The following is an 18,496-nucleotide window of genomic DNA, read 5'->3' on the forward strand; positions in this document are numbered from 1 at the left end:
ATTATCAACTGGTATATATGTCGCAAACATATAGAGGCATATATATAAGCTGAAGAAAATAATAGACATACATTAAAACGTATAAAAGATGCACAACACTTTAGTGTGTGTGTGTGTGTTGTGTCACACTGAGTTCAGCCCGATTATTGCTGGGGGCCTCGACTAGAAGGATACATCCCATGTGGTTTGTAACACTCTGGAATCAGGGAGCTTATCAAATCATACATACACTGCACTGCAGGCTGTTGCTGGGGAGTATTAGATTAACTAATACACAAAAAAAATTAAAAATGAGTTTTCCAAATCCGCTCACCACCTTAGGATGATACTTAATACTGATTTTATTCAGTGAGCTGGCTCCTACTTCTTGTTATCCATTTACTTATTTTTGTTTTTTTAAAAATATTCATCAATACACCCTCTCTAGAATCATGACTAACACTATAGTATTCATGGTCTTCACCCAATTACACTACAGTACAGCACACCCACAAACCAGGCACCCCACACCAAACTCCTGTAGTGCAACAGCCTACATCTGAAATCTCACTTTTACATCGAGACCCATATATTATTGGTCATAATGGCATCTAGCATGATTATCATCTGTGATGTGAAAACAACAGATTTCCACAGTCAATGAAATAAAAAGTCTGTGTTTGGTAATAATATTCTGACACACAGCAGAGCGTCTGTCCTGCATGGTGTTGGCATAGATGGCACAGTGTTGATCGCACTGGAAGGCAGTAGAGGAGGCAGTGCCAGAGTCTGGTCTGGTTCAGGAGCAGTCTAGCATTCAGCGCCGGAGCTGAGAGCATCGGAGGGGAAGCAGAAACGAGGGTGAAAAAACAGGGCATGCATCACGCTGCTCTGCCTTCCACTTCCATCGCCTTTGGCTTCAAATAATTATTTTGATCATTGATTAATCAGCAAGCCATTTTTTCAATTAATTTATTAATTTTCTGACATATATAAAAAAAAAAAAAAAAAAAAAAAATAGGGCAAATAGTGCATCTTCAACCGCGGCCGATGGCTGCCCACCACCCCAACCACATTCGAGGTTTCTACCTAGTAAAAGGAAATTTCTCCTGACCACTGTTGCCTTAGTGCTTTCTCTTGATGGTAGCTGATGGGTCTCTGTAAATAGACCTGAGATAATATCTCTTATGATTTGTCGCTATACAAATAAAATTGACATGACTTGACTGAATTGCTTGTTTTCCCAAAACTACACTAAAAAATAAAATGCATATTAAGTTCATTAATCACATAAGATAAAGAAAAGCAACATGGGAATGAAGGAAAGCACAAAGAATTAAACGATAAATCAATTATCAAAATAGATTATCTTCCTGACAACTGAGTAATTGTGTATGCTCATTACTAGTGTGAGGCATTGGTACTCAATCCTTTGAAGGTATCTAATGAAATAAATGAATCTGACACACCAGTCGGTTTGCTACACAGAACCATCTGGGAGGCCATCCGTAAAAACTATTTGGAAAAGGCTAACTTCAACCAATCAGATCAATTCACCGAACCAAAGCCTGCCAAAAGAAGAGCAAAAACATCTTTTCCTTTGAGCAAAACCTTCAGTACCGTTCTCTCCTCTTCTTTCAATGAAGAAATACTCACCAGTTCTGATATAACTTATGCCACCACAGCATCTACGTTAACGTCTTCAAGAGCTGTCATTGTTTGTTTGAGATGAGTTGTTTCCATGGACACTTCTTGTTGCTGGCGCACCTGAAACCACGCCTGTAGCTGCCAGTAGTCCCTCCGGGGACGCTAACTGGCTCGCACCACCTCTGGTGTGGACACAAACGGATAGCTTGGAGCCTGGCAAGATGGCTTCTCACGTGATCTCGCAAATCCAGCTGCTTTGTAAGGTAAGAAATAACCCTAAACCACGTAGTACTGAAACTCCAGTCAAACCATATGTCCTCCTTCTTATGCCCAAATCTAGAAAAAAGCCACACACTGCAAGCATTCTTGGATTTAATGAAACCTGTGATTGACCTACTACCGCAGCAGCTACAACCCACACTGAGAAGCCATCAAAACATGTGCAAAGTACAGCTATGCTACACACCCGTGCCATCAAGCAAATGTATACAATGCAAAATGAATATTTAAGAAATGCTTCCATTGACATGATGGGTATCAAATGAAGTAGAAAAAAATGAAGCACTCTACTCTCTCTTTAAACACACTGATATTGAATTGACTAATAGCTAAAGTTCAGGTATTAGGAAGGTAAAAATGGTATCTCTAATTCTGAGACAAGTCTAGGTTTGTGAAACACTGTAACCTGCCACATTGTTATCCTGTGTTGCTCTGTACAATGACAGCATGAAAATGAGGTTCAAATCTGCAGATTTTTAATTAAGCTAGAGCCGTTTTAGTGAGAGTTAACAAAACCTGGCCTGCTGAAGTGTCTATAAGTAAGATACTGAATCAGCTGTAGGGATAGTTTAGAGACTGAGGCTCCACCTGACCTCACAGTACTTTTAAGCAAGACAACAGGGAATTCTTGTTTGGATTAGGCATGAATTTTCATGTGAGATCAAGGTGAAAGCAGTACTTTGGAGTCAAGATTATAATCACCTTTTTGGGTGAAAGCAGAACACAGAGGATCTGAAACACATTTTGAAGTTGGTTTTGAAGCCTGAGTGTTATCTGAGGAAGAATCATTTTAATTACCACAGAATTTAAATAAGCCACCACCTCGTCGATACCGGTGAAAGTGATTTGAGTAATATCTGTGCTAAAATGTGTAATTGCCCATGAAACAATTCCAAACACATGACAGTACTTCATAAAAAGTAATTCTTTTTAAAGTCAAAGAAAGGTGTATTATTTTGCAGTGAGCCAAGCAGTAAATAGCAATCACACCTTCAGTAAAGTAGAAAGAGCTATTACGCTTGCCATGGCTGGCTGGATAGAAAATAAAATATGTGTTAAATAATTCATCAAATGTCCAAATGTACATGAACAGGACATAATTTTTTCTATAGAGTAAGCAGATGTAAACACAAGACTGATTGGAAGCAAGGCTATAGGGTAAAAATGAAATCAAGTAGTATTGCTATTAATCACTTCTGTGTGATGACAGGCAATACCTCTCACTGCTTAGCAACCAACTCCTGCAGGGCAATAGTCAGACTGATGAGATTTACCAAGGGATCTCCTCTCTAAACTTATGAAAGTGTCCATTGCGTGGCAGCAGATATCTAACACATATTGTTCTCTCACAGTGTTCAGCAGCTCCTGTTGTTTTTCAGACGGTGCTATTAATTATTCAAAGAAATACATAAGAGGATCAATAAAGCAAAACATCACAAATCACGGTTTTTAAGCTTCATATAGTATACAACATCAGTCGCAGCCCCGGCTCTTTGTTCTGTGCATTTCATTCATACTAAATAACACAAAACCACATACCACACTGCACACTACATGTACACTGCAACACTGCATTAGGCATTACAGGAGTTGTATGTATAGATGCAAATGTCCACATCAGTTTCCTCAGACTTAACAGGCCAGCTATTCCAATATTCAGGTGAGCCACATATGTGCATAGAGCAGATTATTGTCTGGCGCGAGTGAGTGGGCTTGTCAACAACGTTGCACGGTGTGTAGCTGCTTCATCTCTTTTCTGTTTGCTTGTATTTACTTTCCACTCTTTCACTGACCATTTTATTTTCATACGAACTATCTGCCAATCAGTATCAGCCTACATTAGTAACATATTAGCTTGGTTTAATACCTTTATTCATCAACTGTGATGTGAAAGCACCAGAGTACAGTCAGAGGAGGGCTGGGCAATATTACTTAAAAATAATATCTTGATATTTTTAGGCTATTCTGTGATATAGGATATATATTTCAATATACACATTTTCTCTTAAACAACACATCATTAAAGGTTGGCAATATGGACAGAATCAAATATCACCATATTTTCAACCAAACAGCTAAATATTAATATTGTAACAATATTGTAGGTGCTTTCACAAAAGATTTTTGATAAATTTCATTATTAATTTGGATATAATGACTAAGTGGGTAAAGGCAAATAATAGAAAAGCTCAGTCTGGTAAATTCAAAACATACAGCACAGTTAATATGACAATATCTCAATCCGAGATGATATCTAGTCCCTTATCATGAAACATAAAATGGGTGTAATGATACAATGATCTGGATCAATATATCGATTCAATGTTGAACGATCCAACACAATTTAAGGTGCACCTTTATTGTGAAATTTCCATGGTATGTCTGTGTCATCAATGTCTCAAAGAGTTCAGTCAAAAAACTGTCATATCATAATTTAGTTGCTTTTTGTGAGTTGGCATAAATGTAAATTAATGTGTGAAATGGACATATGATATTACCTGATACTGATCGCAGGCACCCGAATTAAAACAAAATCGTACCGAGGAAGACTATGTGATATCAGCAAATATCGTATCGTTGTCCAAAGAATTGATATAATATTGTATCATGATAAAAAATTGTGGTTTACACCACTGCAATATAATATCAATATATTTCCCAGCCCTAGATCCTACTAAGTAAAAGTATCCTGGACAGTCCAGCTTGAAGTGTATCCTCTGCTGGGCAGCCATACTAGGGTCATGCTACCCTCAGTGTCGACCACCCTCATCCACTTCCATCAAAGTTAATTTTAAGACTTAGTTTGTATTGATGTCAACACAAAAATACTGTTAATCACCTAAAGCATAATGACTACGTCCAACAGGAGAGAACACAGACAATGCGGACAGTCTCCTGTTGTGTGCTCCGTGTGCCAAAGAGCGAATTCAGAAAAAGTCTCAACCGCATTCTCTGGACATTGTTTGGAGTGCATACATGAAAAACAGCTTAAGTGTGCTGATGTCTTACCTTAAACAGGCGTAGTATGTTGGCCACCATGATGGAGACAGAGCTGGACGAGGCTCCAATGACGCCCACCACCCTCTCAGGTTTAGTGATGATTGGCGATCCGCCACCCAGACATTTGACGTCCGTCCCGTCCTTCTCAATGAGAGCCTGCACGAAGGTGAGTGACTGCTCCAAGGCGTGAGTGTCCCTGGAACAGGTGTCCAGGACACGAGCCCCTAGTGTGATGTTAGGCAGCAGATTATTGTCATTATTGATGCGGTCAAGGGCAAAGAGCATGGCCTCCAGTCTGTGTATACCCTTCTCCTTCTTCAGCTCCCCACATGGCTTGCCATCGTGGCCTCTGGCGTGTACTGGGAAGAGCCCACCTAAGGAGATATCCCCGTCAATACGGATGGAGTTCAAATGTGTGTGTCCCGGCCCTTTGGGTTTGGCAGCCTGAGCGGCCTTGAGGGAACCATAGAGAAGCAGCAGCAGCAGCAGCAGCGGCACGATCAGGCCATTTCGTTGACAGCCGGTCCGATCCGGTCTACACGCCGGGGGTTGAAACATGACCACAGCCCGAGCACACATCCACACCGTTCAACCAAACCCAGCAATCAGAAAAACAACAGAAGCCAGGTATTATTTTATGATGGCCAGAGGGTTAATTGCAATACCTCTTGAAGCAGCTGGCACAGAAAAGGCTTCCTCTCATGTCTCTCCTCTCTCCCAGGCATTCAATTAATGTAGAATATGAGCTTGGCTCTTTTCACAGGAAGTAATCCTGTTCTCTTCTCCTCTTTCACTCCCTCACTCCATCCTCTGACCACAGTGGTGGGCAGCTGCTCTTGCGTCTGCTGTTATTCACAGACTTGCCTATGGAGATCCTTCACTTGGGGCATTAGGAAGAACAAAGGTGAACGATAAGCTTTTTCTCTCTGTCTCTTCCCTCCTCTCTGTCTCTCTCTCTGTGTTTCTTTCCTCTCCACCTCAATCAGAAGTTTTTAATCTCCCCCGTTCCCCTGGGCAAGGATTTGGTATATGTCAGAGCCCTCAGGCCTGCTTAGGTCCACAGGCTTCAGAGTGAATTCCTGAAAGATGAAAAAGAGAAGAGTAGTGAGACAGTGCACAGAGAAAACAGAAAAAGGGCATTTGTATTGGTATGAGCTTTTCAATACCGCTTTTTTTTTTTTAGCTTAACCTTTTTACTGCAGCATTATGTGGAATGAAGAGTCAGTTCTGCTCCCAAACTCATTTCTGTCTTTTATACAACCTTCCTACATCTACCATTTTGAATTCTAAAGGCTTCCATGAACCCTCAAGGGTGACAGGGCTGAGTGTCAGATCTCTGCGCTTCATTCTCACCCATCAACCTTGTTGGCGGATGCATTCAGCCTCTATCACAATATTGTGACAATCTGACTATTATGTTTGCTGTTTCTGCTGTTGAATTTACATCAAACTGGCAAATTGAAACTGTGTTATGGTTCTAGTAAGACAAGACGATGCTGTAGGCACTGGCAGTAGTAGTTAGGTCGCTCTTCTGTGTTGGTACTTTGCTGAAAATTATTATTTTCTAGAAAGTGTATCACCAATGCTGTCGCATTACTTCTTCAAAGCCTGTCGAATCATTAGAAACATTAAGGATTTGAAGGGAAGTTCAAAAGGACTGAATAAGCTACTGATGAGGCTGATATCTCTTTGTGCCAAATGGACCACTGCAGTATTACTCAGGTATTTCTGCTTACTACAGGCAAAATCAATTACATATATTATAATGGAATTCACACATGGGTCTCAGAGTCTCTTAAGCATGTCTGAGTCTCTGCCTCGCAGGGTGGAAAAGTACAACAAACCAATGGGGGTATGGTCAAAGAAATGAGTTTTAAATTGTAATTATGCTATTACAGATGGAGTGCAGCTTTTATGACCAAAGTTGGCAAGAAGAAAAATATCCACCTTAAGAAAGCACTGCATGAAGAAAGCTGACTTCTGATTCTAAGCAGCCATTAACACAGCAGAAGATACTGTACATTTTCAAAAAATGACTGAAATATCACCCGGATCACTGGTGCCTGTAATTTAGCCCATTAAGGGATATAAATATTTTACACATACTGATCACACATAGAAACACACAGAGCTTCTATATATTGAAAACGTGAAGTCTAAGACCTAGTGTATTAAGTTTATTAAGTCTATTAGTCTGTTACCTATGTGCTTTGATAAGTAAAGAGGTTAAATTCAACCTTTTTCTCCTGGTCTTTATTAAAATATGTCATTAATGATTACCAATAACTATCTATAGCAACTGAGATTAAACTTTTTATTCTGATTTTTTCAGCTATACTGCACAGCCATTCATAAAAGTTTAACTGATTATCAAAATTGTTGGATCTTATGTTTCTGTCAATCAACTAATCGATTGTTTCAGCTATCTGCCAAACTCCATCTGTATTCATGTGGTTCTGTCTATTGTTTCACTGGTGTGGTGGTTATTAGATGCAGATTCTGTACAGATTCAACTGCTGTAAACAAGCTGGTGTGATACGTACTGCAGATTTAAAGCTGGATTTTGACTTTCTCAGCTCCATCCGTAATGCATGTCTACACACTCTGACACTTTCATTCCCTCCCTTCTTTTCTCGTCTCCCTCTGACACACACAATACATGCATCCCATATCAACACAAAATATGCCACTACAAGCTATCTTGTATGTACACATCTACACCCTGTTCATTCCTGAAGCTGTAATGGGCTCTGAAGGGACAATCTCCCTGCACACTGTCGCAGAATGGGGCTGTAGACATTGGTTTTCCAGCGGACTGGGTTGAAGCCTTGGATTGGCAACGGCTGAGATTCATTGAGAGCATATTGGAAGTGACAAGGTCCTTTGAATACACCCAACTATCTCCTACTGAGTGAGAAGTAATTTTTCAGAGTTGATTCACTGCAGGTCCACTTTAACTGCTGCAGAGCACATGACAACTGGAAAGGCAGCCAGCTCACCTTAGCCCCAATCACCAAATAGAAACCATGCACCAGCATATCTAACATCAGAGCATTCACTGAAGGGACGGCTGCAAGCTGCCAACAGAGCTCGGTATAGATAGGCAAAAGGGAAAAATACAGCTGTAAACATTGAAGAGTTCTGTTCTGCAAGACTGCAGATTTTAAGACAGATGTCATCAAACTTCATGTTTGTATAAAAGAAGAAGCTGGTGGGGAGACAGCTCATATTTCTCCCTCAGACTGAAAAACAGCTAACCAATCTGAAGGAGTATCTCGAGTGCAACTAAAGGAAAAAGATCTTTTACCTCACAAGATTACACTGAGCATTATCATGTTAATCAGCCTGTTTTGTCTTGTTCCAGATGAATATCTTATAGTGGTTCCACTTTGACCAGGATGTAGGTAATTCATTCTTTAATCTTTAAGATCTCAGACAGTGCTATGGGGGTGGGCTGGCTATATCCTCTGAATAAATCATTTCAGAAACTACCATCAGTCTGTTGAAACCTATGAATCCCATTTTAATCAAGCCCTACCACGGTAGTGACTCACCTTTCAGAGCTCCATTCAATGTGACATGTAGTGATGTAGTAACCGAACAGAAAGCACACTATTAGCATACTCAGTGAAATCAGGTTACACATCATCAATGTTTTCACTGCATAGCTCCTGTCCAGAATTCAGCTGTAATATACTGTATGTAACACAGACTCCATTCTGTGGCTCTTACTACAGTTTCCAAGCTTGACACACCTGTCACAGTTCTGGTTTGATTTTGAGGGACTGCAACGAACACTTTTCTCAAACAGAAAACAAGTATCAGTTTTAGAACATTTTCACTGCATACTCCTAAGAGCACTCTAATTACTTGATTTTAATAATAATTTAAAGATCTTTTCAATAATGAAATTCAATGCAGAGGACATCTAATTATGACTTGCTACTGCAGTAAAGTTACTGCCATTGTCACTGGGTAGGAGATGCTCTAATTGCTCACTTTGTATGTGCAGTATCATTTCAGTATTTGTGTCTCCTGTGTCTCTTTTTGGACATGGAAATTCACCTTGAAGGGGTGCAGGGAGGAAACTACTTATTATCTTCATTAACAATTCATCTGTTGATTTTTTTTTTTTTCAAAATAGTCATCAATTATTTTGCATATAAAATATCACAAAATCAAGAAAACACTCATCACAATATCCCAGAAACCACTGGTGACTCTTCAGATTCCTGTATTTGTCCGATCAGCAAAACCACAAAATATTCAATTTGCAACCATATAGAGGCATAGAAAAGCAACAAATCATAACAAATGAGAAGTTGGAGAAGTTTTTGATTTGTGAGTTTTGATCAGAATTTAGCAAAGTAATTTTCTCTGTGGTATAGTAATGATCAATACCCTCAAATAACTGTTTAATATGGAATGCCATTTTATTTTATATTAAATAAATAAGGCAATTAAATAAATCCTGAAATAAATTAGAAAATACACAAATAAATAAATGTATATTTAAATATATAAATGAGTAAACACAGTTGAATAAATAAATAAAGACATTTCAAGGGACTTTCATTCCTTATTTATTTATTTTAGGACCCCTGGTATCCTGCCCTGCCTCAACTCTTGTTGATGTGATGAGTTTTCTGAAGGCCAAACACAAAATTAGCACCAGCACCAGCCAAATGCTGGTAAAATATGCAAGTGGCTGGTAGATTAGCTTCCCTCAGCAGCCAAAAAACAAAGGTAATCTATTGATTCACAGGCAAAATTTTAATATTCACTAGCCGTTTGGGCAGTGGACAAAAAGTTAATTTTGCACGCTGCTTGTTGCTAAAGTACCTAACTGCTAACTACAGCTAATCGTATGCACACTAACACAGGCTTGATTCTGTGGCTCATATTACAAGCCTTACACACTGTAAACCTACCTCGGTTTGGCTTGATTTGGAGGCACTGAGAAGACAAAAAGTGGTGTTATATTTAGAGATCAGCTGGTAATGGCATACCTCAACAAACATGTACAAGAGAGACTTGAGAGAAACAACACAAGTGCTTACCAGCTACAAAATGTCAAAGACAGCTGCAGGAATTACAGGAGATTCATATCAGGAGAACAACCTTTCCTCAGGTGCAAAAGCATGTTTCAGATCAGACTATGCATTTGTTTCAAAAGGCCATACAATAACCTTCAGGCAAATAAATGTGAGTTGTTACATGGCCACACAAGATACACCAGCAGCTCAATCTATACAGTAACACCTTAATTCTGAAAGGTTTTTACAATAATATATCCTCTAAAATTTAAGGATGTTCTGTGTTTACTTTCTGCACATTGGCAACTATATTATGGAAGAATCTCGACTGAAACATTATCAAATAAAACAGTGATTTTTTATGTGCACAGGAAGACACTGTGGGTGGTGTTTTACATTGTGTCGGTCTCGCTTTGCCTACACATCTGTCACCAAGACTAGTTTTCAAGTACACAAAACATTTTAATATTTGGGAAGTGCTGCAATGGCTTGTTGATGTTTGAGGGGAGTCTTGAGACAGTTTGCGCTTTAACAGAACATAAATAACAAAGTCATTGGGGAAGATGTGATCCAGAAAGCTCTGCAAACACACTGTAGACTCGTGTTGCTAAGATGCTACAAACAGAATCTCTTTTCACTCAGAAGTATGCATCTCCTCTGCTCTCTGCAACCCACCTGCCCTTACAAATGCACTTCACCTGAAAAAAACTTAAGAAGTGTTCTTTTTGAAGATGAAGCATGTGTTGTGCAGACCACCCCCCCTACACCTTGAACCTCCCTTGTACCTCAACCACTTCACATTTCACAGCTCTAGCCCAAGCATTTTACAGTCCAATCAGTATTGCGAAAGGAGCATAATAAATACAAACAAGGATACATCTGATATAAATGTATATTTATTTTCAGCAGAGTATTGCCCTCTTCATCTTCTGAGACCTGAGCATCTGCTGGTTGGCAAAGCCAGCGAGGGAAACTTTTAGAGATGTGCTGTAGCTCTCCTCTCACAGATGGGCAGGAGGGGCTCTCTAATTGACACTCCAGCATGTTGATGCTGCACAGCAGATCAATAGGAAGGTAGAGGAAGGCTGCCCTGAGGAAAATGAATGGAGAGAGCAGGGCTAAGCTGCTCACAAGGACTGGGGAGCTTAGCAGGGGCTGCCACTATGCTTCTAGCACAAGAAAAAATAACGGAAATGATCCTTAAAAGGATGCATCGATGAGAATGGATCAAACTTTCACTGTTGCTCTTTGTTCACACTTGTAAGTGGTCTGGAGGTAATGCCTTAATTTTTTTTTTAGCAACAAACAAAGCTGCAATGCAATTAGTGCAATACACTAAACTGAGCCTGCCATCTGTCACTGATCTGCTTTTTCAGCACATCAACCAAGCTTTTCCCTGCTTGAAAAATTCTGACACTGTTCTCACACAAAACATTCAATGTTTCGTTTTGCCAGCAGTTTTATTGTATTATTATTGTAAGCTGTACTGCCATTTTTAGTATCATATTGTGTAGACTCACAAGTCAGTCTCTATAGAGACTCAATAGAGCCTGAGAACAATATCCGAGATTTCTTTGCTAAAACTGAGTAGAAACAATAAGAGTATTAAAAAAATCCATTGCCAAACTACTCAAAAGTCTTTACAGTGGCCCTTCATACTGGGGTGGTGATAGCTGGTAAGGCGTGTCCTTGGAAAAAAAAAATTAGAAATCTCCAGACAATCAGTAGCCCCAAAAACTCAAATTGTTTGGTGATGCAGGTGGGGAGTCAGCTAATGATTATGTTCATTGTCAATTGATCTGTCTATTATTTTCTGGAATAACAGATAATCAGTTTACAATGTTATAAAACAGAAAGATTGGTCATATCCCTACTGTGGATAAAGAAAAACTAGAGAATGATTGACATTTTTCATTACAATCAATCTAAAGTTTAAGAACAATTTAAAGATAAAGGGTGGATTCAGTGCCATGTAAGGCTGAGCTTGCACATTGCAAACACCTCAACTCACCCTTCCCTTCCAAGGGTGTTGGAGAACCTACGGTGGCTGCAAACCGGTAACGGTAAACAGTAACGAAAACCTGACATGCACACTGGACCTTTAAGATGATATATCATCAATTCAAGGATTGCATGATCATTATACTGTATGCAAATGTTACAAAACATAGGCTTATATTCTTCTTAAGAGAGGGGAATTTTTCAAGGAGTATAAAAATTTCCATCACAGCACAGTTGTTAGTACTGTATGTGCATAATTTTGACAGTAAATCTTCAAGCCTTCATACACCCCCGTGCATCACTACAGAAAAAGTCCTGATGAACAGAGTCTTTATTGCCAGCTGTCACACTATGCATTTGAGACAAATAGCAATCTTGATACCAGTTTGTGTCATACTTCACAATAGAAAGCAGCCTCCACTCACTCAGATCTGTGCAGCCTCAATGTGGGGTATCTTCTCTCTTGTTTTTCAAAGTGCTTTTACACTGCAGCATCTCAACCAAGCCTTGCAGGGTCTGAGCTGCATTTCCCTCCATTTTTGAACACTTCACAATAATAACTGATTAGAGCTGTCAGAGTAAACAGTTCAAAAAGAGGAAACTACCTCTCAAAGCAGAACTGGCAACAGTGCAGGCTGCAACAAAGTGAACCAAATTATAGAAAATTACAGGTAAAGCGTTCAACACAATTGGCATATTAGCTGACCACGTATTCTAGTTTCCTCTAATTATGACACTTGTTTAGTTCATTTGTGCTGCCATTTTTATTCCATACCACCTACAGCATTTTTACACAACCTAGGCAGGTATAAATGCTGCCGAAGAGCCAGGATACAGATAATCAGAATCAGTTTCCACAGTAATTTCTCATCCATCTTTTACTCAGATCATCTTTACAGTCCTGAGGGAAATCAGCAGGAATATGTTTCTCTTTCAATAATTATTAGTATATCAGTATCAGTTTTAGAAAATTTCTACTGCACAGTCCTCAGAGCACTCTAATTTCTGATCTTTAATAATAATTTAAAGATCTTTTACTGCAATAAAGCTACTGCCAGTGTTGCAGAGTAAAAGATGCCATAATTGATCAGTTTGTGGGTAAATCCAGGATGTGCAATATTATTTGACTATTTGTGTCTCAACTTTCAGGATCTGAGAATTCATTCTGAACCTGAACAACTAGTAATTATTTTCATTATCAATTCAGTTTTTGAAAAAATAATAATAATAATTTTGTTTATAAAACATCAGAAAATCCTAAAAACACTCATTACAATTTCCCAGAAACCCCAGGTAACCAGTTTGCTATATTTTCCCAATCAGAAATCCAAAACCTAAAGACATTCAACAATATAAAACAGCAGGAATTTTTCACATTTGAGAAGTTGGGACCTGCTGGTAAAATATGAAAGTGGTTGGTAGATTTCAGACACAAAACAATGATGTGAATTTTAACATTTTCTGTCAGTGGCTGGTAGATTCACATTCTAAAAAGTTCATTTCCAACCCTGGTTATGGTTAGCAGCAGTTAGCTTCTCAAGCAGCACGTGAAGTCATCTGTTCATCAGAAAAACTCTGTAAATCACAGTAGGGCTGCAAACAAAGGATTATTTTTATTATTGATCAACCTGTCAATCATTTAATCGATTAATCAATTAGTTGCTTGGTCCATAAAATCTCAAAAGATGGAGAAAAATGTTGATCATTATTTCTTAAAATGAAGGTGACATCCTCAGCCAAAGGTATTCAGTTTACCACCATAGAGGCTGAAAGAAACCAGAAAACATTCACCTCTGAGAATCTGAAGTCAAAGAATTTTGATATTTTTTCTAAAACGATTTTGTGATTAACGTAATAGTTGACAACTAATCAATTCATCAGCTAATTGTTGCAGCTCTAAACAGAGATAGAGCAGGATGGTAGGGGTGCCAGGAGCCAAACCTGAAAAGAAATCACCTCAGTACTGTATTCTCTGTCATCAAACTGACCTATTTTCATCTCTTGTTCAGTTTTGCTGCGTCTGAATCAGTGGGATAACCACACCCCCTTAATTTGCATATTACAAATGCATTTTTACAGAAAAAGAAAATGATTCAAATTATTTCAATCTCTTTCCCTTGACATCTGATGTGTTTTGTCACTGTTGGATATAAAGAGAGGGGGGAGCGAGGAGCTTGAATATTTTAACTCTGGGGCACATTAATTACAGAAACAGCAAAATGTAGTTGACAGTTGTGATTTATTTAGAACCCTGAGATATGTGGTAAATCTTGCTAAGACATGATATTATGCAATAGCTGACTGTGGCCGTTTGATTTCTCTACACTGAGAACCCTGAGGAAACACGGGTGCAATTTATCTCCCGAAATATCAACTTTATGACAACCACACCAGAGAGAGACGCTCCGTTTCTGTGCCAGCTACAGAAATTTTAGGACATGCAAACAAGGCTTATTAACACGAGGCCAGAGCTGTGCTTTTTCCACACGGCGAATGTAATGTGTTGTTTTGAAGATACCGTAAGTCATTTGGAAGACAAGGCTGAGAACAGTGGGGGGAAAGAAGAAATGGGCCATTCCTAAATTTTTTGTTTACTTGCACTGGATGCTTTTCTGTGCAGGCTAATGGAGGGCTAAGATCACTGAGCCTGCATGTAGCAGGAGATAAATGGACTGAAATGTGAGAACAAGCCCTGATTCTCCTGCCCTGGAAGAGCAGAGGGAGAAATCTCATGCCGCTTAAAAAGGATGAAGATGTTCTGAAAGGAAACCATCAGGGAATCAGAAGAGCATATTAAAAACTGTTGACTTCCCCTTCACTGACTGACTGATTCAATGACTAACATCTCGCTATAATGATGAAATACACACCCCCATATTCCTCTGTTCCCATCCTTCGTCTTTACAGAGTCTTATCCTTTATTCACTGACTCTCCTATACTCTTGTTTAGGCTCTCCTTGTGGGGAAAAATGTGCTACTTGTTATTCATCCCGGCAACCAGGTTTCCTCCCTTATAAAGCTTTCAATTCCTACCTATCATCACATGCACACCTTGGGGCCTGGATTGAATATGATTCAGAGGGCAGGCTTGAATCTTGAATCTACAGGTTAAAATATATCCAAACGTGCTGGTCTCTCAAAGCCTCTGGCGCTGAAAGCTGCTCTCTCACTCGCCTGCTCGGTGAGGCTGGTTAATGGTCCAGTGAAAAGATGGCATGAGGTGAACCATCTCCAGCCTCCTGTTGACTCTAAGCGCTGCTTGGTAATGATGCCTAGCATACTTCATCTTGTGGGTCAAATACACTTTTTTTTAACCTTGTTTTTCAGAATACAAACCATAACTGCTTAGCGTACCAGAGCCCGACAGATACTGGATTTTTGGGCCTGATGCCAATGTCAATCAGGGAGACAAAACTGTTGCTCTCCAGATGGAAATAATCGCAAAATAATCGCAATATGACTTTTTTTTTACCATATTGCACAGCCATATCACTGATGGAGAAGACAGAGTAAGCTAAGTAAGCTGAGATCTGAGGCTTAACTGTGCAGATAAATGTGGGGTCATTATTTGGCATGTAACAGGTCACTGTTGCTCATTTTATTTAAGGTGCTGTAAAGCTTACTAAAGATTTCTAAAGTTTGTACAACCTAAGTAATAACCTAATTATAAACCTATTATAAAAGCTAAAAAATAAAAATCTGCATTACATTCTGTTAAAAGAAAAGCACATCAGACAACATACATGCTGATACCGATACAGACCGATATAGCTGTGATAGGCCAATACTGAGCTAATAATATCGGCCAGCCAATACATCGGTCGGACTCTAGTATGTACAGAGCTGGGAGCACAGACTATATCACAAGCCATCAATGTGTAGTGTGTCCTAGAAAGTGTGAGTGTAGGGGGAGGGGAGGGGGGTCACAGTCGATACAGAAGGCTGCTACCTCTCAGACACATTGATTGATTTACTGTATCTGTTGAGCTAAACCTGCCTGCCTGTCAGGATTAAAGAATTTGTCTTATCAAACCTGTGCCCCTGAGAGACCTATTTGCAACAGACTCACTTGAAGCTGCAACATATGGAAAACTAGGGCATATCAGTGAGAATGAGTGGTTTGGAAGCGTAGGCTGTGTTTGTTAGATTTTTCAAGATAATGGGAACAGGGCGATGTACAGTTGCACAAACATCAAGAGCCTGAGTGAAAGCTGCATTCGAGTCTCAATCTGACCTCAGATCTACTTCTTGAATCTCAATCCTATCACACCTCTTATCAAACCATCTCACATAAACTGCTGGGGGAATGTGAGAAAAATGCATTGCAGAGTAAAGTCTTCAAAAACCAGAGCCCTCACCTGCATCACCTCCACAAAACTGTACCTACACATTTAATCTCTTGCAGCGAATACAAAACACATAAGACCCAGCGTCTCTACTAAATCCAGAACCAGAAGGCCTCCCTTCTGTGTGCAATTTTGCCATTATCTCCACCACATCCAGAGTAAGGAACTTCTTCTATGCCAATGTATCTGTGAGAAGATACTGAATGGCCTGACGAAATGTAAAAATGCAAGTGTCTCACCTAGGGCTGGAGGGTATGGCTTAAAATTTAGCCTATATCACGGTATAATTTGAAGGCCCTGACAGTAACAGCATATATCATGGTATATTCGTCTTTCTTAAAATTTCAATATAGATGCTTCTTAAGGTGTCGGACACTGTTAACTGTATTACTAGGACAGATTTTTAATATAGTTCAGAGGTATTTAACACTTAATGCGCAAAACTGGAATTATAAATTGAAAAAAAAATACAAAATCCTTCTAATATATCAAGTGTTACCACCCCTTTGTCTGACATAATTTGCAGATTTTTGGGTTGTTGTTTTTTTTTTACCAACTCCTCTTCCTCTTGGTTGTGTGCACTGTAGCACATCATTACAAACCAAAACCAAAGCTGTCTGTATGTGCTATAGAGTAACTGTTAAGCTGAGTTTGCCACATAAATTTCTGGCAAAGCTCCGATGCTATAGCTTCGTTTCACGTTTTGGCGTAATGTATAATCATGCTGCAGCCTCTTTCCTGCTCTCTCCATCCAGGCTGATCCAAGTCAACAGACAGGCTGCACTGAAGAGGAAAAGCAAAAGAAAGATTTTAATCTGCTCTGTCCACACCACCACCATAACCAAAAATATAAAGTCAAAACTAAAATTATCTAAAAAAAAATCTCCTCCTCCTTTTTTTTAACTGGGGTACTCATATATTACTCAGCGGACCTTTGCCTGGGAAAATGTAAATGGACTCTTCTGGTCTGTGTGTTGTAAAAAAATCTCTTTTTGTTAAAAAAAAAAATCAGGGAGTCCTCACAAGACAGAAAATATAACCAGGATTAGATGTAGCCTGTTTTTACACTTCTACTTATTAACAACACCACAGAACACCCCAAGACTTGTATTACAAACATGTATAAAATATTTACACCATCTCAGCACAGACTAACCATAAAAAATGCAATTGACAGAAATTCAATTAGCTGCAAGTAACACTGTACCTAAACAAAATATTAAGAGAAGTGTATTTCAGAACATACACAAACACGCACTCTTAATGTACACAAAAGCTAAATAAAATGCAATTTGGCAGACTTTATCACTTCACTGGGAGACACTGCAGGCATATAAGACATTTCAGCCGCCCCTCCATTTCAATAAAGCCACACTGGAGACGCTCGTCATTGCATTTCCATTCTTTCATTTTTTATTTACTTTATTCATTACCCCAGATGGTTGCTTTGAAGAATTTGTCCATCTTCTTAACTACAATATCTGACTGGCTGTACTGTTGTGCGGTAACATACGATGCATGCTTATGCTTTGGTTTAACTGGAATAGGAACTATTTTAGATTTTATATGACTGAATCTGATAACACGTCACAGATCCCTTGGCAGAGTGCCACAGACCCCACTTTGAGAATTACTGTGTTTATCAATTCATCTGATTTCAAGGAGAATCCGACCTGATGGCAGGCATTAAGAGCAACTAGAGCTGGCCTTGTTTGATTATTTAGGTCATGTAGAGGCATTAGCATTAAATTGAGACTGCTTCGCAACCAGTTAAAAAGTCATTGTAGTACATTTAACTAACACTAAAGACTAAAACGGGGAACAAGCAACAAATCTTTAAAAAAAAAAAATAGAAGGACCAATGAAAAAACAAGACAGCAGGATCTCACCAAATCATCTTTTCTCAAATTAGGCACAAAATAGTTGGAAAATATGTTAGAATGTTTGACAAAAAAAGTATGTTAAAATCAAGCCTTAGTCCAACTTTGAGAGCCTTTGCCAATTAATTTTAATACAGTTTGGCTACCTGCTGAGGCCATTTCATAGTGCTCCACTGCGAGTGTCCCAGCCCTCCCTTACTTCTTAAAGCTGACTGAGAGAAATACTTTAATCTGAGATACTGTCACATTGTGCTGGAGGAACAAAACCACAGAACATTCAGTTTCTTGTGCAACTGAGAATGATATTTAAATCAGATTTAAAATAATG

At 39.1% G+C, this 18,496-nt stretch overlaps 1 protein-coding gene across 1 annotated transcript in view; it reads right to left on the reverse strand.

Moving 5' to 3' along the window:
- Positions 1 to 18,496, reverse strand: part of LOC146332062 (metabotropic glutamate receptor 4-like) — a 233,787-nt gene that overhangs the window by 171,986 nt on the left and 43,305 nt on the right. The window contains exon 2 of the mRNA XM_084738654.1: positions 4,915 to 5,984. Within this exon, the coding sequence (XP_084594780.1) occupies positions 4,915 to 5,484 (570 nt within the window). The 5' untranslated portion in view covers positions 5,485 to 5,984. The remainder of the gene's footprint in view (positions 1 to 4,914; positions 5,985 to 18,496) is intronic.

This window comes from Lutjanus erythropterus, chromosome 2 (assembly GCF_056507025.1).
Source record: "Lutjanus erythropterus isolate fLutEry1 chromosome 2, fLutEry1.hap2, whole genome shotgun sequence".
In the NCBI taxonomy this organism is placed as follows: Eukaryota; Metazoa; Chordata; class Actinopteri; order Lutjaniformes; family Lutjanidae; genus Lutjanus; species Lutjanus erythropterus.